The sequence below is a fragment of the Salvia splendens genome, chromosome 1 (genome assembly GCF_004379255.2).
Source record: "Salvia splendens isolate huo1 chromosome 1, SspV2, whole genome shotgun sequence".
Lineage (NCBI taxonomy): Eukaryota > Viridiplantae > Streptophyta > Magnoliopsida > Lamiales > Lamiaceae > Salvia > Salvia splendens.
The window spans coordinates 20,444,690-20,468,081 of NC_056032.1; the positions used below are offsets into that span (position 1 = coordinate 20,444,690).

General features: G+C 42.2%; 2 protein-coding genes across 2 annotated transcripts; both read left to right on the forward strand.

The window, feature by feature from the left end:
• The first annotated feature begins 5,434 nt into the window (after nt 1-5,434).
• On the forward strand, nt 5,435-5,849 carry LOC121746538. The gene is made up of 2 exons (XM_042140451.1): nt 5,435-5,468; nt 5,539-5,849. Exons 1-2 carry the CDS (start codon nt 5,435-5,437, stop codon nt 5,847-5,849), a joined length of 345 nt encoding a protein of 114 aa, XP_041996385.1.
• Nucleotides 5,850-6,374: 525 nt separating this feature from the next.
• Nucleotides 6,375-7,412, forward strand: LOC121746622 (neurofilament medium polypeptide-like). The gene has a single exon (XM_042140564.1). The coding sequence runs from the start codon at nt 6,375-6,377 to the stop codon at nt 7,410-7,412; it is 1,038 nt and encodes a 345-aa protein (XP_041996498.1).
• Nucleotides 7,413-23,392: the final 15,980 nt, after the last annotated feature.

The following is a 23,392-nucleotide window of genomic DNA, read 5'->3' on the forward strand; positions in this document are numbered from 1 at the left end:
CAGAACAGAGGAGGAAAATGGAAAAGAAAACAGCGAGGGTACCCTCTTAATGGAGGCTAGAGGGCCATTTCCTCAATTACCTGAACCAAAACCTCTTGATCAAGAACCAGAGGAGTTGATTGAGGAAGTTAAAAAACATGAGAGGTATGACCCGGATGAAGGAACGAGAAATGCAGTCAAGCGCCTGAAACGTTACCCATACAGGGGAGAGCCCAAAAGGCAGAAAAAGGACCCTACTGATTTCATAAAGATTTTCGGCAAGCTTGAGATCAACCTGCCGTTTCTACAAGCACTGAAACTACCCCCTTTCATCAGGTTTATCAAGGACTTCATAGCTGGAAAAGCTAAGGCCGATGGGATGATTGTGATTGGAGAAAGTGTGTCTGCTGTAATCCAGAAGAAGAGACTTCCTTCCAAGAGGACTGATCCCGGGATGTTTACTCTACCCATTATTATTGGAGATGTTAAAATTGAGCATGCTACGTGTGATCTGGGGGCTTCTATTAACGTGCTACCTTTCTCAATTTATAAAAGATTGATTGGAGTCAGCCTAGTGAATACAAAGGTAGTTATCCAGCTCACGGATAGATCATGCATTAGTCCTGAAGGAGTATTGGAAAATGTGATTGTGAGGGTACATGATTTCTTATACCCTACAGATTTTCATGTGACCTGTATGAATGAGTCTAAAGCTGGTGAATCTAGTGGAGTATTGTTGGGGAGGCCATTCCTGCGAATGGCAAAAACTACAATTGATGTGAGTGACGGTACAATTTGCTTAGACTATCATGGGGAGAAATTCACTTTCAATATTGATGAAGCAAGGAAAAAACCCTTGGATACTGAAAATCTACATTCCTTGGATGTGATTGACCCGTTAGTCCAAGAATTTCTTGAGACTGAACTTCTGCAGGAGCAGCTTGCAGCTGCTGAACTAAACGACTCAATAGAAGAAGAGGTTTCCGGATGGTGTGACACGCTTTTGACACAGAACTTGACCGAGGAAGAAATTAATGATGCGATCATGGGATTCTGTCAGAAGACGACTTCTACTGGATCAACTGGTTTTGCTCAACTGAGCAGTGTGGAAAAGGTGCCCGATTTTGAGGATCTAACAGCAAAGAATATGAAGAAAAACCCATTACCCTAGGAGGCGGTCACGCCTAAGAAAGAATTGAAGACATTACCCCCAGGATTGAGGAGAAACCAGAAGACCATCGGATGGACCTTGTCGGACTTGGTCGGCATCAGTCTTGACCTCTGTATGCATCACATACGCCTTGAAGATGGTGTGAAGGTTCACCGAGAGCAACAAAGAAAGCAGAACCCAATATGAGAGAAGATGTTTTGAAAGAAGTGCTGAAGCTACTAGCGTTGGGGATTATTTACTCCATTACTGACAGCAAATAGGTCAGTCCAGTACATATGGTACCAAAGAAGTCTGGAATTCAAGTGGTTAAAAATGACAAGAACGAGCTGGTGTCCACAAGGTTGGTTACATGATGGAAGATGTGTATTGATTATCAGAAATTGAATGATGCTACGAGGAAAGATAATTTTCCACTACCTTTCATTGCCCAAATGCTCGAGAGATTAGTCGGTAAGCAGTATTTTTTTAGATGGCTGCAACGGGTATTTTCAGATTTATGTGGACCCAGAAGATCAAGAAAAGACAACTTTCACATGCCCTTTTAGGACGTAAGCGTATAGGAGGATGCCCTTTGGCCAATGTAATGCACCAGGGACGTTTCAAAGGTCCATGATGAGTACCTTCTCCGACTTGCTCGAAGACTGCATTGAGATCTTCATGAATGATTTCACAGTCTATGGGAATTCTTTTGAGTCATGCCTTGGTAATCTGGACCGGGTACTAAGAAGATGTAAGGAGAAGAATTTGGTATTAAATTTCAAGAAGTGCCATTTCATGGTCCTTGAAGGAATTGTCTTGGGCCATGTTGTCTCAAAGAAGGGTATACAAGTTGACAAAGCCGAAGTGGAGGTGATTAACAAACCGTCTTTTTCCACTAATCAAAAAGAGATTAGGGCATTTCTGGGACATGCTGGGTTTTATAGGAGGTTTATCAGAGATTTTGCAAAGATCGCTCAGCCATTAACCCACCTTCTAAAAAATGAGGTGGAATTTGTTTTTGATGAACCATGTCAGAAGGCGTTCTAGCTCTTGAAGGATCGACTTGTCTCATCCCCAATCATCAGAGCTCTCGACTGGAATCATCCTTTTGAAGTAATGTGCGACGCCAGTGACTTTGCAGTGGGAAATGAGAGTTGATCAAGTCATAGGGAGGTGAATCCCGTAGTGGGACCAGGAAGATATATTGGTTTATTGTCACTCTCTTTCCTACGGTGGTCATTTCGGTCCGAAAAAGACAGACATGAAAGTCCTGTACAGTGGTTTCTATTGGCCAGATCTACATAAGGACGCCTATAAATTATGCATGAGGTGTAGTCGATGTCAGTTGACAGGGGAATTTCTGCTAACATGCGATGCCGCAATTGCCCATCGTGGTTTGCGAGATATTTGATGTATGGGGGTGGATTTTATGGACCCCTTTCCTTTATCCTATGGGAATTCTTACATTCTAGTCACAGTTGACTGTGTATCTGTAGCACCTTGGAAAATTGTGGCTTTTATTATTATTATTTTTATTTGATGGCTTATTTTATTTTAAATAATGTGGATGTTGAATGAGAATTTCTTTTGTGGAAATTGAGTCGCTATGTGTTTGAGTTAATTATGTGAAATTAGTTGTTGTGAGTTATGTGAGTTAATGTGATTAAGCTTCCAATATGTGAATTAAATTAAATGGGATAATGCATAATCATTCTAGCCATTTTATTTGAAATTTTCGGCCCTCCTATTTATTGGAAATAATACATTCTTTCTTGGATTTAATTAATTGCTTTGGGATATTTATCAAAATTAAATCTAAACCAAATTATCCCTATGCTATTCTACATGATTTTCGACCCATTGGCCATCCCTTGAGATTTTTGAAATCTCCTATTAATTAGGAGAGGGAATTATTTTTATAGATTTAATTGATATCTTGTTTATCTCTTTCCTTGAATTAAAATCCAATTATATCTTACCATATCTTGCCAAATCTCTCCATATCTCATTTTAATTAGGATTTGACTATTTCCTTCTTTGAGACCTCATTATTTTCGCCCATATTCCTTTCAATTACTTGTGAGATTAATTTATTTGTTACCTATTTTGTGAGAGTCTTTTCCTACAAGAAATTACCAAATTTAAATCCTATTCCAATTTGATTTGAGGATTTAAGTATTTTTCCTTGATTTTTCCCATTATACACGCCTATTTTCCTTTTAATTGTAGGATTTATCCTAGAATATAAATTAAAAGAACTCTAACCCTAGCCCTCATATTTTCGCATCCCTCTTCTCTCCATACCACACGTCTCTCTCTTCCTCTCCTTCTCCACCAATCCTTCACCAATCCCTTGTTCTTGCATCATTGTGGAGTTGGAAATTCAAGATTCATTGAAGAATCGCATCATTCGTCATTCCTACCGATTGTTTTTCAAGAGAAAGGGTTGTTGTGCGTACGTGGGTACGAAGAGCAAGGATTTCAATAAAGTTGTGAACTGTGTTTGTAAGCAATCGAGGTGGAATTTCTTTACTAAAACTCTTTTACGTTTCAAAATTATAATATTGGAGATATAAGGGTGGTTTAAAGTGTCATGTCATGCCATGATTGTTTTCGATGTTGAGATTGTTGCCTGATGCCTAGTTCGTTTGAGCTTGCACCGTTAGGCTATAGGATTGTGATTGCTTGATGTTGAGATTGCTCCGTTAGGCTATAGGGCTATGTGTGAAACGAATTCGGGTCTGAGTAGGGCCGCAAACCCTATCAGGCTGTGTACACAGGTGGGATCGGGAGCCGTCCTAGCTAGTCGGCCGGTCTCGTGGGCGAATAGTGTGGCCACACTTTCGTCGCACTATGGTAAGAGGATGTGATTGATTGTTTGATGAGAAAGTGGGGAGATTGTTTTGACTGGCCAGTCTACGAAAATATTTTGTGATACTCGATGATATTCTTTTCTAAAATGTTAAAACTCGAGTTAACTATGGTATGGATGACATAACTTTTATCAAATAATTTGGCGTGTGTCCACTGAGTATGACAAGTACTCAGCCCTGCATATGTTTTCTTTAGGTACAGCTTGAGCGGTGATGTTGCGGCGGATGTTGAGTCGAGCCTTAAGAAATTCCGGATGCGTCGTGTCTTCAAACATAGGCGTCTCCCTATGACTCTCTAGACACCTTTATTCCGCTGCCTTGTTTCGAATCGTTCTTGATAAAGTCTTTCGTTTTGCTCTACACTACTTTATGACAATAATTACCTTTAGATATTAACCCGCTGCTTAATTCTTTAATCGATTAAAACTTTTCTTTTGAAGCTTTGTTTAAGATGTTGTCTTTCATTGGTTTCCCCTTTTTCTTCCCCGCTCCTTAGTCCCTTCCCTAGTTACGATTTCCCCGTCTTTACTATCCTTAGTAAGGGCGGTCGTGACAGTATCCAAGTGGGTGGAGGCTAAGGCAACTGTAACCTGTGAGGCTCAAGAGGTCTCAAATGTTTTGAAATCCAACATTTTCAGCAGTCACGGGATTTCTTGGGCCATAATCTCAGATCAAGGTACTCACCTTTGCAATCGCACAATCGAAGCCCTCATGAAAAAGTATAGGGTAAACCACCGTTTGTCCACCCAGTATCATCCATAAAGCAATGGCCAAGCAGAAATTTCAAATGTTTTGAATCGTTCTTGATAAAGTCTTTCGTTTTGCTCTACACTACTTTATGACAATAATTACCTTTAGATATTAACCTGCTGCTTAATTCTTTAATCGATTAAAACTTTTCTTTTGAAGCTTTGTTTAAGATGTTGTCTTTCATTGTTTCCCCCTTTTTCTTCCCCGCTCCTTACTCCCTTCCCTAGTTATGATTTCCCCGCCTTTACTATCCTTAGTAAGGGCGGTCGTGACAGTATCCAAGTGGGTGGAGGCTAAGGCAACTGTAACCTGCGAGGCTCAAGAGGTCTCAAATGTTTTGAAATCCAAGCAGTCACGGGATTCCTTGGGCCATAATCTCATATCAAGGTACTCACTTTTGCAATCGCACAATCGAAGCCCTCATGAAAAAGTATAGGGTAAACCACCGTTTGTCCACCCAGTATTATCCATAAAGCAATGGCCAAGCAGAAATTTCAAACAGGGAGATCAAAAGTATCCTCAAAAAAATAGTGAGTCCTTCAAGGAAGGATTGAAGCAAAAGGTTGGATGATTCCTTGTGGGCTTATCGCAATGCTTACAAAACTTCAATCGGCATGTCACCATACAGACTGGTTTTCGGGAAAATTTGTCATCTTCCTGTGGGTATTGAGCGAAAGGCTTAATGGGTAGTAAAGGAAGTGAACTTGCAACCTCAGGTTTGTGCCGAGGAAAGGAAGCTCCAACTGCAAGAGTTGGAAGAACTCAGACTGGAATCCTATGCTGCAGCCATGTGGTATAAGGAGAAAACTAATCTGTGGCATGACAAGAACCTGAGGGTGAAGGAGCTGCAAGTGGGACAGAGAGTTCTGTTGTTCCAGTCAAGACTCAAACTGATGCCTGGGAAGCTGAAATCAAAGTGGACGGGACCATACGCCATCGTTGTCCTCAGAACAAATATAGTAGTGGAGCTTCAGGGATGTGACCCAAACTCTGCTCCTTTTATGGTTAATGGTCATTGGGTGAAACCATTTAGGGATAACTCGGAAGTGCACACAGTGGACAAAATTCCAATGCGCACAACCGGTGTTCTCGCCTAAGTTGATCAGCTAATAAATGTTCTAGGTGATCCACTTGATCAGTTGGCCGAAGTATGTTGAATCATGAAAGGATCAAGTGAATCCCTAGAACGTTTACAAGACCTGTAAATATTTGTAAATAGTGTCTTTGTACGTTTTTAAAATGAAAATCCAAACAGAGCAAAAAAATTTCAGAAATCGAAAAAAATACTTTCGGGAATTCAGATTGAGTGGATCAAGCTACACTCTTTACAAAAATTTCAATTCTTACTTGATCTAAGTGGTCCGACTTCCCAAGTTTTAGATAAAATTTTCTATTTTTCGTTAAGTGCTAAAAAAGGGGAGATGACTGGCACGTATCAGGAAAAAGGGAGGAAAACAGAGATTATTAGAGGGAAAGTAAAAGGTCGCGAATAGAATAGTGATATTCAAAACCTCCATACTCCATTCCCCCACCTACACCCCAAAATTCTCATCACTATTTTTCTGCAGATTCCGGCGATTCTAAACCCTAGCTCTTGAATCCACCACAATTCACCGAAGAAAATGGAAGGAAAGTCATCAAAAGCTCAAGGAATTGTTCCTGCAACCATATCCGCCAGTATCTCGAGGCTCCTGCAGCGGGAAGTTGAAAATTCGAAAGCAAGCCCGACTAATGTAGCGCAAGACGTGTCTGAGAGCAGCCGTCTGACCACCCTTACTTTCTCCAGAGAAGAGCTCTTGGAGATGATAAAGTCCTTAAACAAAGAGGTGGACCCTACTTCGGTCCTAGCCCGCATTGAAGCCGCTGCCCTTCCCCCGGCTACCATGCAACAAGGCTCAGAAAACCTTCAGCCGGAAACTAGAAATGCAACTGTAGAAAAAGAACGCAGTGAGGGTACAACCATAATAGAAGAGGAAGAAAACATATGGAACGAAATGGATGGACCACTAGAAAAGGGGGAGGAGGTAGAGCAAAAGTTGCCCACTATGGGGGTGGAGCCAAGCTCGAGGACTGAGATACCAGAGGAGATACCAGCAGAGCCAATTCCCATGGAAACTGCAACAGTGGATGAACCTATAGAGGAAGCCGAGCAACCACTACTTACTCCTGAAGAAGTCACAACAAACTTAGCGGAAAAGAATTTTGAGGATGCTGAGAATGATATGGAAGTGGGTGAGAACAGGACTGCTGGATGGAACTCTACTGAGAGGGTAGAGATACCTACTGATGATACACTGGAGAGAAGGGAAGTCGTGATTGTTACCGATGAAGCGAGAGCTGCTGTCATCGGTACCTATCAGCGGAGGCCAGCTAGAGAAGAAACCTCAGGGAGGAGGTCTGAAGAAGAACAACCAAGGGAAACCCCAAGGCAGAGAGCAGGGGAGGATGTAGACAGTCCAGCAAGGAGTGCGGTGGGACCTCCACGTCGCAGACGGAGGCTCCTAATTGATGAAGAACCTGAGGAAGAAGAGGATGTTTTCTTCACACCTATGGACGCACGGCCTAGCTCTGGGCAGCCAGATACACCTGCTGAAGTGGATGATAGTGAGCGAGAAAGGAAGGAGCGAAAAAGAAGGGGAAAGCCATCGTTGTCCCAGTAAAATAAAAGCCAAGGCAGGCCTCAACAACCTTGGTGATTCAATAAGGAAGACAGAGGGTCGAGGAAGGAGATGATGTGGAAGATGAGATGCTGAGGAGGGAGCGCCACTCTAAGCGGGAAAATGATGGGGCGAGTAGTATGTCCGAGCAGAGGTCAGAGATGACCAGGATACAGTTTCAGAAAATACATGTCCACCTAGACAACGAGTCGCTTGGAGAAATGATCAAATTCGACGACCCCCAAATAACAGATGAATGTGCAGCAAGGGTGGGGTCGACAAAGAAAGTAAGGCCTGGAAGGCGGCTGTACCACCTCGCCCTGGAAAAGCTCAAAGGAGTGGAGTAGTTTATGATGTACATGACTGATGTAGGGGCTGAATCTATCAGCTTATGGAACTGCACGCGCCAAGAATGCCAATAGAATTGGATCAGGAAATCTTCACTTCGTTCTGCTTCGTGTACAAGACTGATGTAGGGGTTGAATCTATCAGCTTCAGATGGTTTACTAGAGAAATGAGGATGAGCATCAGGGAGTGGTCGGTAAGACATGGCATGTACACTGCAGACCAGGAGGTTGAATGGCTCAAGAGAGACATCGGTACTCCAAAGGATATCCAAGAGTTCAACGAGCAAGCCGCTTGGGAAGAAATGGTTCCAAGGGGCACTGAAGCTTATCAACCGACAACATCCAGAGCTAATTGCATCAAATACCCCATCCTCCGTTTAGCCCAAGCCTTTGTGGGTGCAAATCTGTTGGCCCAAGCCAACACTGTCGCCTCTGTCACAAAAGCAGGAATTATACTTTATGCGGTGCATGATGAAAAAGAGGAAGGTACACCTGGGATATTGGATCGCTAGAACCTCTCTGTCGATCTCCAGCCACGTTTCCCGCAACATGAATTACTACCATGTGCTAGGGGCTCTCTTTAAGAACTGTGTGGATATGACCATTGCAGAGAGGATACCCAAGTTTTCCTATTGCCCCAAACCGAAGTTGTTTAGTGTACAATTATTCACAATTGTCGGCATCCTGGAACAGAGAGGTGGTAGAACTCGTTTCTATCAGGTAAAGAAGCCAGGTTCACAGTCGGAAGGGGTTCTTAAGAAGAGGACCAAGAAGACGCACATGGAGGTGGCTGTAGTTGAGAAGGAAAAGGAGACAGAGCCACAGAATGAAGCTGTTGTGCCTTCTACATCCGCTACGCCTGCGGTGTCCCCTGGACATGCTAGCCTTTTGGAGCTTGTGGGACATCTGGACGACTGGATCAGCCAGAATGGAAGGGATGATGAGAGGATAGCCCTGAATACTGAAAGAATAGCTCTAAGCTCCGAGGCCCAGACACAGTTGCTGACATCCCAGACGGAGATAAAGATGAAACACAATGAGGATGTTAGGACGTCGGTCTACGCGGTGCGAGAAATGGTGTCCCTGATGGCCAGAGAAATAGTCCCGCAGAGGCAAAGGGTTCCCCAACATGCATCCCAAGGAGCAAGCAGCAGACAACCAGTTGGACAAGCTGAGCCCCGCCCCAGAGCAGCTGACTCCAGAAGGGATCAGCCAAGGAGATGATCACCCCCTCCCACATGACCAAGTAATTTTAGTTTTTGTTTTTAGTTTCTATATAAATATATATATGTGTCTGTTTATCTTCATCACACTTAGCCTGGTGCCCAGTCTAAGTGTGAGAAGTTTTTACCTTGTCTATATGTTTCTATGGTTGGTGTGTCATCTTCTCCCACTTAGCCCGATGCCCGGTCTAAGTGTGAGAAGTTTTTATCTGATTTTATGATTTCTTGTTTTCTGAGTGTTTGATGTTGCAGCACTTACTACTCTTTTCCACTTTACCGTGCTAGCTTGAGGGCAAGCTAAGATAAAGTGAGAGGGGGGGAGTAGTGTGGAATATTTGGGCATAAGCATGACTTGACTTATCTATAATTACCTTTTGTACCTATTAATCATCTGAATCATCTAAACGAAGCATGTTAAATCAGTCTATGTGTTTGTCCATGTTGTGTTAGGAAAACATGAATGAGCTGGCATAAAATGAAAGCATAAAACCCTTAGTGAGAGTGAATGTAGAAGAAAATGCATATTGAATTGTGAGTCCCCTCTTCCTAAAAATAAGTTGAAGTCAGTCTAGATAAAGTGAGAACAATGGAAAAACCCAGATTTTATCCAACTGTGAAGCTCTCTAAATGTGAGTTAGAAGTCAGAGTAGAACACTTTCTACTGAGATAAAAAATATAGAGTGGCAGTAGGAAATAACCAGTTGGGTCTTGTTTTCTTTCGAACCAGATGAACCCGCCTCATTGTAAGGGCACCCCTTAGTTACCCCTTTTGAAACTACATTTCGAATTCATCCTCCTTTAAAACCATGAGCCTCCATGCCATGTGATTTACAGGATAGAATGGAGCAGCTAACCAATTGGGGGTAGAAGGGATAGAAAAGAAAGAGAGAAAAAGAAAAGGGCATGAATTTATAACCTGACCTAGCAAAAAAGAAAAAAAGAAGAGGGGAATAGTTAGATAAAGGGCAGGAGAAAATGTAACCTGATCCCACAAAAAAAAGGTCTAGTTTAGGAAGGGAAGGAAAATAATGTAACCCGACCCTGTGAAAAACGTTAGATGAATGAAAAGTGTCACTCTTCTGTGTCCTTTTGTTCATTCTCTTAGTTTATATCGTTGTAGCTTGCTCAAGTTGGATTGTTAAACTGATCCGGCCAGCCTATATACGCCTGCTACCTGCAAAATACTGGTGAGTGGATCCAGTGGAAACTCAGGCTGATCAACTCGACTTACTCCGACTTGAGTGAGAAGAATGGAAGAACTCAAAAGACGTGTTTTCAAAACCTTAATCTACAATACTATTAACTAGTATAGGAAAGTAAGGACCGATCCTGCAGAGATGAGGCTTTTAACATTTATTTGCTTGACACGACTTGAGGATGGATTCGGCCACGCTTTCAATGGGGTTGGTTAAGTTAACTACTTGACTTGAGAAAACTAAACTAACTAAACTGATCAACTCATGAAAGTTAACTAATCTACTTGATCATCTTAACTGAACTTTCCATAAATGGACAAACAACATAATCGGGAGACTGTCAGTCCCCTACAAACTGTACGATAAAGTAAAAACTTTTTAATAACTTGATCTTCTTCACCAAATCAACATGGAAAAAGAACAGATCTGAAAAGCTACGAAGGATGGAATATCATAACAACACATAAATTAAATCTACTTGAAAGAACATGTTTGCGTCAGGTGTCGTTCAAGCCCAGGTGTATCCTACTGATCAGGATAAAACAAGCCCCAGCTAATCCTGGACCTGGTATCAATAATTCCTCAACCATCTTCTACTGGGTAGTATAGTGAAGGTAGGTCGAATCCCACAGAGATGGTGACGATTTGGAGTGATTGTGGTGATATTCTGGAAGGTTTGGTTAGCTACCACTCTTGGGTTGAGTTTCTAACTAGACGGGAAATTAAGATGGTACTCTACTGACTAGGACGGGTGAAGGGTGGTCGACATGTGGTTGCGTACGTGGAAATTGGTTTATGGGGTGTAACAGAAAAAATATGTGAAAAGTACTGGGTTTCTATAAAAGACTAAACTGAAGGTTAGAGAATAAGCGGTAGTTACGGTGACTGGGCTGACAGATCTGTAGGGTACAAGCTAAAAAGTGAAGGACAAAAGTAAAAAGCAACTAAAAAGCAAAGTGGTCCCTAAACTTGATGGAGATGTCATCTTCTTCAACATGAAAATAATCAGATCACCAACCAGATTAAACGCCATGAAAACACAGATTAACAGCTTCAGAACACAGATCTACTACCAAAATTCCAACTCTAACTCAAACACTGAAAATGAAACTTTGCCTACCGGCCAGCATGCAAGGTGGTAAGAATCTCGTAAACTGAGCTTCGCATGTAACAATCTTCAAACGCGATCAAACAGTAAACATACAGCTAACTTAGAGAAATTAACTACTAAACTGAAATATGCGATTTAACACTAGAGACAGCCGAAAATGCTAGATCTACGCTAACTAGGCAGAAAGAAGAAAGAACAACGATACAACCGAAACGAAACAACTTCATAGCATTTAGAAAATGTTTGGATCACAACCAAGACTTCAAAATAAGCAAAATACTGGAAATGCAAAAAATCTAACGTAGAGAAAACAAACAAGATTAACTAGAAAGCAAATAAAGATTGTTTTTGCCACTTCGGGCGATGGAACTGCTAACTACAATCGTGCTGACTGGAAAGAGAACGTCTGGAACTCTGGAGGTTTCTGGAACTCAGGTGATCATGGCTATGGCGAGGAATGAGACTCTGGACTGGACTGAAGAACTGAACTCCCGAGAGATTTCTACCTAAGAGTGGATGATGATGATTCTTATCTCTCCAAGTGGCTTCCTTTTATAGGGAGGCTTGCCCTTGATTTTAGGGTAAAACCTCATTGCGAAATGACTTCTCTGCCCTTAATTTCGGTTGACCAGCCCCAGCTATGCTTCTTCTCCATCTCGAGCCATATTTTTTTGCATGCATCCTGGTCAGTATGTAATCGTTCTGACGCCCTTTTCACCTGAAGTATCCGAAGCTTTGCCTACTGGCTAGAACACTCATCCTGCACACTTTAGCAACTGTTTTTGCAGAATATATTCCAATTATGCACATTATACTGACCAGTAACCAAGGCCTAGAATACGACTTATCAAACTGCTCACACTTACCACATGCTTGTCCTCAAGCGTGAAGAACAAACAAAAAGAAGTAAGTCGAATTCTAGCCTGGTTACTCCCCTGACCGACTCTATCCTACCCTAGACTCTAACTATGACGCAAAGAAAACACATAACAAAGATAAACACATAAAAGAAAACTAAAACACTTAGACACATTAACACAGTAATTGGGCTATATTTTTAACCATCCCTCCCCTCGGGATCAGGTGCAATCAGGCCTTAGACAGCCTTGAACTTCCTCCGCCCCCCTTTTCTCTCCCAGTCAGTATATCCGCTCGTCAAGATCGCCCAAACTTTCGGCCAAACACTAGGTTCACTTAGTCACTCATACCTCTCTGGGAATGTTAGGACTGTTCTTTCTAAACGCTAGACCACAGATGCTTCGGACTTAGATCTCACGTGCAGCTACTGAAGGACTTTAAGGTTTGTAACGGGGCTATTGGTTGTAGTGTTTGAGGTGGATGTTCCTAAGGCTCTAAGGTTCAAAAATTTCCACTTTATTTGGTGCGTGGGAACTGTGTGTACTCGGGCTCTTGGCTGTCACCTCGGCTTGGCTGGACTTTTCTGAAGTTGCTTCCCAACTGGTCAGTAGTGTCTTGTGGCTTCGCCACCCTTATTCCTTCTCATTCTTTTTGTGGTTAAGTGTTTTCGACCATTTTCATTACATTTTTCTTCTTCCCCTCTTATTGTTTTTTTTTGGACCTGGAATGACTTCCTGGTCGATTTTTTTCCTTGCTTCTCAATTCTTTCCCTCCAGTTGGTTTCTTTATTATTTGTCCTTCTGGCCAGTTGCCTTCTTGCCTTATGCCTTGCACACACAATTCTAGGGGCTAGGGGTTATATCTAGGTATGTGTATGGCTAGAAAGTGGGGTTCTAAGGGTTGGAAAATAAATATTTTTATTTTTATTTTTTTGGAGGGGGTTTCCTACTGCCTTTAGTGGTGCTACACGCAGTCACTTCACCCTAGGCACCTTGTGGCAGCCACTCTTTTCTTTTCTGAATTAGTGGAAAGTGGTTCCACTTTAGGCTTTTACTCACATTTAAAGAGGGCTTTTGTGTTTTGGCTCCAAGTGTGGGCTTTTCTCTCATACTCGCATCATCCATACTGACTAGGAGATACTAAGGGGGGTGGTTTCCATTTTCCAGCATGTCGTATCTCCCTCAATTCCCCTTACCGTCAGCTCAAGACAGTTGAGTTTTAAGCCCAATCAAATAAAAACTAGACCTAGACACTACACAAACACTTAAACATAGATAACACATATGTACACATGTCATACTGGCCAGTGCATTCCCCCCCTCCCACTTCACAATGTCTGTCCTCAGATGGGGCTGTGAAGTGGAAAAGGTAATGGCCAGTATGGTTGACGCACAGAAATACCAAAACACAACAAAACATACTTATACTAAAAACTTCTCACACTTAGACTATATAATAGGCTAAGTGGGAGAGTTTAAAAAAACTAAACAGAAACCAACAAAACGAAACATGTATATACAACAAACTCCTCACACTTAGACTATATAATAGGCTAAGTGTGAGTTGACATGCATACGAAAAAGAAAACAGAAAACACAAACACATGCGCCAAAAAATAGCAAAACCCTTTACTTCTCACACTTAGACTATATAATAGGCTAAGTGTTATGAAAGGAGTTTGCTCACGTACTACACAGATTATACTACCTAAAAAAAACAGCAAACACAATTAAATTACGAAAAACTAAAAATTGAAAATAAAAAGAAAACTAACTGGTCAGGTGGGGTGGTGGTCTGAAGGCCGGTTTTTGCTCTGTAAGCAGTGATAGTAAGTAAGTCAAGTGTGCACAGAGAAAACTAAAGCAAGTGCTCGGTCAAGACACCACGCTCCTTAAATCCACCGGATCACCAGGTCCAGGAACTCAAGAGAACAACAGTGTTTTTGTCGTTGGACACACTCGACTCCCCTTCAAAAATAAATCCCTCAACCCGAATACTATAAATTAGTATAGAGAAACGGGGCCGATCCCACGAAGATGGGTTCGTGAAGTAGTGCTTAGAGACTCTGGAAACAAGTGGCTGCTGCCACGCAAAAGGGTTGAGAATTTTAACCACCTCTAGACCTTGGCACGAAATGTAAATGCTAGACCTAGGACACGGAAAGGAAAATAGAATCAGACTTCAATACTGAGAGACACATTTTACTTCCTAGATTGAGTAAATGCCTAACTAATTAAGACTAGACAGAGAGAATAAAACGGCGGGGACCATGACTCCAAATATAGTAAGTACGGCCAAAGCTGCAAATAACAAACTTATGCTCCAACTAACAACGACATGAAATTTCCTAACCGATTCAAGCACGTAAATGGAGAAAGAAGAGCATATATCTGGATTCGAACAGAATATAAAGATTTGGATGCTGGAAACTTACCATGAACTGGAAATACATCAGATCTGCGTAAACTAGACGAAATGAAATGAAAACACGTACACTAGGCATGAAATTTAATCAATCTTGCTCAGATTCACGTCGGATGCTTAATCCACTCCGGATCCAAGCGATCCAAACCCAACAACAGACCAAATCGACTCTATAACTCCGATTTTCACAGATCTGTCCCGATCAACTCCGAATTCAAACAATCACAAACATCTCCACAACACCAGCGAACTCAACTCTCCGATTCATCAACAAACAGACTCCGATCACCCAGATCCAACCACAACCTGCATAAATTCAGAAAACAATTGCGAAACGCATCCAAAACAAGTAAACTAACTCAAATTCCAGAAGATCATAGCAGCAAAACCAGAAATCAACATCATCGACATAACTGAAAATAAAACTGGCATAAAATACGGAGTAAATGGTAAAAACAACCAGAGGTCCGAGCTTCGAACAGCGAAGCTCGGCGATATCAGCAAAGTACGAAAACGGAAATTAAATTGTTTCTTCGCCCCACAGAAGGATGGTGTTACAACCCAATCGAAAACGTGAAAAAGCTAGTTGTGAACCCAAAGTGCGTCACCCTGAATCTCCCCACGAAAAGAACCCAAGTGTGTGAAAAGTGAACTAAGCTACAGGCTGTTAGCGAGGTCTCCAACCGAGAAGATCCCTCCAGCGTGCATGCTTCTCCCTTTTATAGATGCGAACATAACCTTCTAGAGTCTTCGTAGAAATCTCTATTCTACCCTTCAACTCTGAGGTTTCCTCCGTCAAGCAATTTTTCGCACATTGTTCACATATCCGCCAGTTTCCTCGGGTGTGTGATTACCGCCTTCCCTTCCTGGACCTGGCAGATTCCTTCTACACACCTGGCTTAAAACAAGTGTTAGACCCTGTAAATTCACGAATTTTTCCCCTAGACCTATGCATGAAATTAGCCTTATCAAACTGCTCACACTTAAACCATGCTTGTCCTCAAGTATGAAAGACAAGAAAAAAGAAATAAGGCGAATTTCAATGCACGGTTCCCAAGAACGACTCTATAAACAAGACACTAACACAAAAACAGACTCCTAGACCTAGACAACTACAGATTCAGAAAAGAAAAATAACACACAAAGAACACAAAACACAACAAATAAGCATGCACTAGTTTCAACTTTTAGGCAACGGTCCCCACAAGCTTAAGTTCTCTCTGATTGTCTACAGTCTTCAAATCCTCCCTCTTCCTTCGTCGACCTAAACGGTCCGTCAGTTTGTCAAGAAGCCTATGGATTTCCTAGCAGTTAGGTTCGCTCGATCGCTCATTCCTCACCAGGGATGTTAGGACCAAAACGCTCCAAAGTTAAAGTTACACCACTGATGAGTTGGGTTACGAGAGTTTCTCCTTTCTATCATCTCTCTTTTTTTTTCCCTAGGTCAGGTAATTTTTATTCTTTTTCCCCCTTTTTTTTTCCCTGGACTTCGTCCAGCTTATACCTCCTTTTCCTGGACTTCGTCCAGCTTATACCTCCAGAAACCCTTTTTTTTTCTCCGTCAGACTCTTCTCCCTAAGCATCAAGTGGCTGCCCATTTTTTTACTTGTTAGCTCAAGGTGTTTAGGCTTATAACTCACATTTATAGTAGGGCTGCACAGCTAGGTTATCTAAAACATCCTCTATCGTCCTCACTTCATCCAAACCGCTTTTGGTTTATTAAGGAAAAGGGCATCAAAGTTGACGTGTATCCTTTCTTCAATTGCTCTTACTAAGGGAATTTTTGCCTTATTGTATCCACTAGCTCATGCAACACGCAAAAATAAAATAAAAAAAAAACTGAATACTCTAACTAAAACGCTTATTTACATACTGCACCTATTCCCTCCCCCTCCCACTTCATTCAAGCTTGTCCCCAAGCTATCCTAGTGAAGGGGGAAAACAGGGAAGTATGAACAACACAAAACAGACCACAAAACGAACAAACAACATGCTAAAAACAAAACAAACTTCTCACACTTAGACCGTACACCGGGCTAAGTGGGAGAAAGTTCAACAACTAAAACCAAACATGCAAAAACGGCACAACCCCTTCTCACACTTAGACCAAAGAATGGGCTAAGTGTGGGAAATTGCAACACATAAGTACAGAACAAGCATACTGGCACAGAAAAACAAAAACAGAAAGCAATAAAAGATGAAAAGTAAAAGTTACTTGGGTTGGGGGGAATTAATTCGGGGTCTGGCCCCCTTGGGAGCCAGACTTGGGCGGCACGGCCTGTTGGGTCACTTTAGCCTTCTTTCTTGCCGGCGATTCCGGCTTCTCTGTCCTCTCTTCTGTCTGTTGGGTACGGTCTTCTTTAAAGTCACGGGTCTAGCAGAAGACAGGATGGTCAGAGGCTTGGTGACTTGCGGCGGCTTCTGGATAGATAAACTTCCTGGACTTGGCGCCGTGGTTCCGCCACTGGATTCAGGAAGTGACTTTGGTGCGTCCGGAAATTTCTCGCGCAACCACTTCATCATCGTCATTATTAATGCGACACCTTCCGTCATCCTCTCAGTACATCTGGATGATGTCTCCACCAGATCAGAAATGCGCCCCTTGAGGGCCACCATTTCCTCCCTAACCTTCCTGACTTCCATTTTCATTTCGTCGATCTCCGTTCTTACTCCGACAACTTCTTTCCGGACTCCCTCAGCCCCAACACTGTCCTTCCCTTTACCCCGTAGGGCCACGATCTCTTCCCTCACCTTTCGAATTTCGGATCTCATCCATCCGACTTCCTTCCTCATCACTTCCACTTCCACGTCTGACTCTCTGGCTGCATCCACATCAGCAATTTCTGTCACCCCCGCCACCTCTTGCTCCTGTTTGATCTGGGCTTCCGACTTACCAACTTCATAAAAACAGACATCCCTCCCGTGCGTGATTAGCAGCCCCTTGTTGAAGAAGTAATCCATGTTGAAAACCTCTGGGGGTAGACACATCTTCACTTCTCGGCAGGACTTGTGGATCTTCATGATCACATTCCGCTATAGATAAGCCCCGAGAAGATGGCATGTTTATAGATGCCGGGAAGGGTTGGCAGTTACTTGGTGGCAGGCTTGGGCTAACCAGTAGCCCAAGTGGACACGTACACCCGTGGCCATGCACCAGGTAAAGTATAAGTCGGGAGTCGTCAATGCGTTGTTAGTTGTGCCCATCAGATTATAGCTAATGAAGGTTTGGGTGAACCTCAGGATCCTGTTCTCGATATGGTTGGCCTTCGAAAAACTAGTTTTAAATTGACCCACCCTCGGGTGGGTCAAGAACTCCCATGCGCTCTGCGCTTTGAAACATGGCGTGAACTTTGGTGGGCCGACCATTCTCTCGTTCCATAATCCTTCGTCATCTTCTGTACGCGTCAGCAGACCCATCCGTAAGGTCCACTCTTGGATGCTCATCACATGTTCTTCGGTGAAGAGCCGGAAGTTAATGGAATCGGCATCCAAGTCGGTGGTAGATTTAAACCGAAAAGTCGAGAAAAATTCCCGGGCCTAATCTATCGGAACCTCAAGGGTGCTATGCTTTAGCAACCAGTCAAAGCCGATTGCCTCTATATACCCCCGAAATTCATCGTTGTTCGAGATCTCCTTTAGTTCCGCCGAGTCATACATCTTCCCGGACTTAGCAACCTTTCCTAAACCACTCTTCTCCGTGTATATTGCTGTGTGTTTTGGGTCCGCGAACTTCCTCATCTCGTTCAGTAGCTCTTTAGTAATCCAGATTTCTTTCGACTCAAAGTTGAGCTCCACCTCTTGTTCTTCTTCGGAGTCACTGGACCCATCAGGGCTTCCGGACTCAGCAGCGTACGGTACCTTAGCAGGTGGAGGGAGAGAGGGTTCAACGGACTTCCGTTTTGCTTTCTTGGTCGAGGAAGGAGCAATCTGTTTTCCTTTCCTCTTCCTCTCGACCGCGTGTCGGCGCTCCTCCTTGTCGCTCTCCCCATCAGTAGGTCTAGAAGAGTTTACCTGGTCAGGAGCTGCAGGCTCTAGATCCAGCGACCGTGCTTCTGTCCGCGGGGCGTGTTCCTCTATTTCATCACGTAAACCTCGACGAGCTTGCCTCCTTGCTTCTCGTGCATTAACTGGTGAATCGGTCCCAACGGGGACATCAGTCAGATCTACCATCAAAGTCATCCTGTCGCCGCCGGGTTCTTGTTCAGCATCAGCAACGAGGGCTTCTCCCTTGTCAGACATAAAAGGGGTCGCCCCCTTGAGATAAACAGGGGACTCTACCCCAACTAACTCTTGTTCAACGTGAGCTTCAATACCCACGGACTTCTCAGGGGTTTCCCCCTCTTTGACATCTTATTCAATAGTTAGGGCTTCAGCGCCCTCAACCACTTCTGGGGTTTCCCCCACTAATTTTCTATCAGAATTTAGGGCTTGGTCGCCCTCTGGAACATCACTACCAACAACTGGGGTTTCCCCCCCTCTAAACTTTTCCAAAACAGGGGATTCCCCCTCTGTACGACTATCAGCAACAACAGAAAGATCCTGTAACATCCCAAACTTTTGTGACTTCTTTTTATGTAATTGGAATTTTGGGGAATTCTGAAACGTTTGATTCTATGTGATTAAGTGCTTTGTATGAAATAAATTATCGTGTTTAATGTGAATGACGAGCTTGAGATTTATGTTATTCCATCGTGGGGAAATAATTAATAGGATCATGCATTTATTCTTTCTCAAGTCAATTCATTGAAAAATTCGGCCCTCCCAAATTATTGAAATAGAACTTCTTTTTGTGGATTTAATTAATTGTTTTGGGACATTATTCCAAATTAAATCCAAACCAATGGACCTTAAATTACACTACATGAAATTCGAACTCCATCCTTTTATCCTTGGGAGTTTCGAAAATCTCCAATAGGAGATTGAATTATTTTTCATTTGATTTAATTGGTGCTCTATTGACTCTCTTCTTTTAAATTAAATCCAATTAAATCATGCCACATATTATTTCTTCACCCAAAATAAGTAGAGAGTTGGAACATTTCCTTGGCTATTTTAGCCTAATAATTTTCGGCCCCTCCAATAAAATATGGAGGATATTTTATTTGTTCCTATTTTGTGGAACCCCCTTTTATTCAAATAAATTCCTATGTCTAATTAATTGGGAGTGTGAATATTTTCCTTTTATTTCCCTCCATATCACACGCCCCTATGCTTACTTTTTTTCCTTGTGGGAATTTAAATTAATTGTTGCCTATTTTGTGGGAGTCTTTTTCCTAAAGAAATTACCTAATTTAAATCCTATTCTATTTAATTGGGGATTTAAATAATTCCTTGTGCAAAGACCTCAAATTTTCGGCCCCTCACCATGTTTACTACTTGGAGATTTAATTTATTTGTTGTTCCCTTATTTATGGAATATTCACCTTTATTTCCTAATTTATGAATATTCTCTTCAAGTAAATATTGCTATATTTCCTTGTAATTAAATCAACAAATTTTGACTTCCCCACTTTCAAAAACCACACGCCTACTTTTATTCCAATTGGGGGAATTTTATTTTTTTTGTATATCTCCCACAATTTAATTAATTCATTAGGTGTGGGATTTTAACCTAGACTATAAATATTAAAAGCCTTAACCCTAGCCCCCATTCACCCCAAAAATCGTCCCCCCCTCTTCTCCCCCTCTCCCACACGGTTTTGTCTTCTCTCCCACTCTCCCATCTCCAAAAACCTTCCATTCAAGCTTTGATCTTGCTTCCGTTGAAGTTATCTTCGAGAAACTCTGACGAATCGCTCCATTCCACGTTTCTACCGTTTTCGTTTTGTCAAAAGGAAGGTATAATCGCACACTTCTCCTCCTCTTCCGCTTTTGAACCATGTTTTGGGTCCTACATGCATGTAGAGAGTGTAGGTTGATAGATCGCAAGTTTTAACGGGGGAAAAATCGTGTGTCGTAAGAACTTGTTTGATTTTTGCATTTGTTGGTTGAAATCATGTGTGTTGGATCGAAATATGTGGTGATGATATGAGTTTGTATGCAAATATGTGTATGAGTAACGTGTAAGCATGATGATGTGTTTTCGAGCATGAAGAATCGGTGTTTTCGTTGTGGAAATTTAAAAACCCTATTTTCGAATTTGAACCAGAATTCTGTGATGCTCGACCAGTGACTTATGATCTGTATTCGACCCATCAAACGAACGAATTTTGCTACGAAATTTTTACTGAGTAAACTTCAAGATGTTTTCTGTGTCTCGTGTGAATTTCAGCCTGTTTTATCGAAAAATGAATGTTTAATAAATATTTGAAATCGACTGCGCAAATCTGCCAGAAACGTGAGTTCTCGCCATGAATGTTTCGTTTTCTGTTTGACTGACCAAATGAACTCCGATTGATGTAACTCTTGAACTATATGAAAATTTGAAGTGTCTTCTGTGTTTTGTTAAATTTTCAGCCTTTTTGGGCATCTTATGAATTTATGGTCAATTTTTCAAATGAACTGCGCAATACTGTCAGAAATTGTATGTTCCGACCAGAGAGGTCAATATGTGATATGACTGACTAAATGACGTGATTTCGATTTGAAAATTTTCATGGATGAACTTGAATGTGTCCTCTGTATCGTGACCAAAATTTAGCATGTTTTGAGGTCGGGTGAATTTAAAGTGATTTTTACAAAACGATCGCGCAATTCTGCCAGTTTTCTGCCTTGATTAAATGACACTTAGTTTTAAGTTTAAAAGTGTTATTTGATGCATGTATGTGGAAGGAACGTGTTTAATTGTTGAAATCACTTGCGATAAGTTGAAAGGTGTTACGTGTGTTTTATACCCTTGTGATGCATGTTGGGTTTTGGGATTGAGGAGAACGATGAGAGAGAAACGATAGGACATGCATAGTGATATGTTGTTGTGTGAGACTGACTTGTGTTGTCGTTGACAAGGGTGTTGTGTTTCGTGAACTCAAGGATCGAGAGTTGCTAGGTTGGGTTGTGATTTTGCTAAGAGAACGAGGTGGGCTTTCTTTTCAAACCTCTTTATTTTTCCGAAAAATATTATGTGGAGATACAAGGGTGGTTTAACTGTTATGTCATGCCATGGACTGTTTTTGTTATGAGATTGTGTGCCTGATGCCTAGTTCGTATGAGTTTACTCCGTTAGGCTATATGGCTGTTTTGTGAAACAAATTCGGGTCCGAGTAGGGCCGTAAACCCTATCGGGCTGTGTACACTGGTGGGATCGTGAGCCGTCCTTGCAAGTCGGCCGGTCTCGTGGGCGAATAGTGTGGCCACACTTTCGTCGCACTGTGGTTGTGACTGTTGGATTGATGTGAAAAGTGGGGAGATTATTTGACTGGCCAGTCTATGAAACATTTTTGTGTTCTCGTGATATTTTCTTTACTGCGTATAAAACTCGAGATCACTGGTATGGATGACATAACTTGATAAATGTTTTCGGCATGAGCCCATTGAGTACAACAAGTACTCAGCCCTGCAATTTCTTTTAAAAATTTTGCAGGTTGAGCGGGATGTTGAGGTGGATGTTGAGCTGGTTAAAGACCCTAGGATACGTTGTGTCGTCATACATAGGCGTGATCTTTGACTCTCTTTGAACCTTATTTATCCGCTGCTATGTTTTAATTTATGTCTTAGGACCTTAAGCTTTTCGCTTTGGTGTTGGAACATGTATGGTGGTGTTAGGTTTTTAAACGTGCATCTACGTTGTCTTTTGAAAATGGTATTCTCCGAGATTTAAGTTAAGTGCTTGTGCTACTTTAGTTTTAGTTATTATTTTTCTTAAGTCTAATTTTTCCCATTGTCTTTTTAAAAGTACTTTATCTTAGGTATTTTCGAAAAAAAAAATATAACCTTAAAATCTTTAAACTAAGTTGTTTTCCTTTCTTCAAATTAATTAAGTTGTTCTTTTTAAATTGTAACCCATGCATGTCGGTCACGATCGCCGCGTTTGTGGTACCCCTTGTATGGGCGGTCGTGACAGATCCACACCCACAGATTCTGGTAGGGTTTCTTTCTCTACAAAATCCACGGCGGCAAACACAGGGCTCACCCCCTCAGGAACTCCAACTACTTCATCATTTAAAACAGGGGATTCCCTCTCAGCGACAGAATCTAACCTGGGTTCACTTACAGCCAATAATCCCAGCCCTGCCGCCAGATCTGCTTCTTCTTCGTGCTTTTCTGCGGCGGCTGTCTCCGAGACGGCAGTGTCAGGTTCTGCGACGGCTTCCGGTTGGGATGTTTAAACCCCTGAAGTTTCCAGTGGGGGTGGTACGACAGATGTTGAAACGGCCGGTACAGATTTTCCCATCACAGCCGCGAACATAGCAAATGCCTCCATCGCCTTTTCTGGCCCCCCAAATTTTTGTAGGAGGTCAGCCATGAACGCCAACGTATTAGAATCGGCGGGTCCTGAAGTACTTCCGGCACCCTGTTTGTTGTCCATGAAGAATGCTGCAAAATTTTCACAGAAACTCGGACAGAATTTTCTCGATTAGGGTTAGAGAAAGAAAACCTAAAGAGAAATTTTGGGGATTTTTGAATGTAGAGAGAGAGTGAGTAATGAAAAATAAAAATAGCACACGGTTATTAGCTGATGGGTATGGACGAGGACGGTTTTGCAGGCATGACGCTAGCGACCGTACGTCTCCTCATAAAGGTGCCCCTTTAGTATTTTTGAAATCCGAACCGGTGCCAATTTCCTCCAATGTTTTGCTCCTCAACTCCCTGCCCTAGTAGATACTCTCTGCAGAACTACACATAAAAAAAAAGAATCAAACTAAAAAAATGAAACGCCAGACCCTCC

Excerpts from the sequence above, each read along its gene's own strand:
- LOC121746538 (XM_042140451.1), top strand. The coding sequence starts at position 5,435 with ATGGGTAGTAAAGGAAGTGAACTTGCAACCTCAG. Across the intron at positions 5,469-5,538 it reads AAGTGAACTTGCAACCTCAG|CCATGTGGTATAAGGAGAAA; the intron begins GTTTGTGCCGAG and ends CCTATGCTGCAG.
- LOC121746622 (XM_042140564.1), top strand. The coding sequence starts at position 6,375 with ATGGAAGGAAAGTCATCAAAAGCTCAAGGAATTGTTCCTGCAACCATA.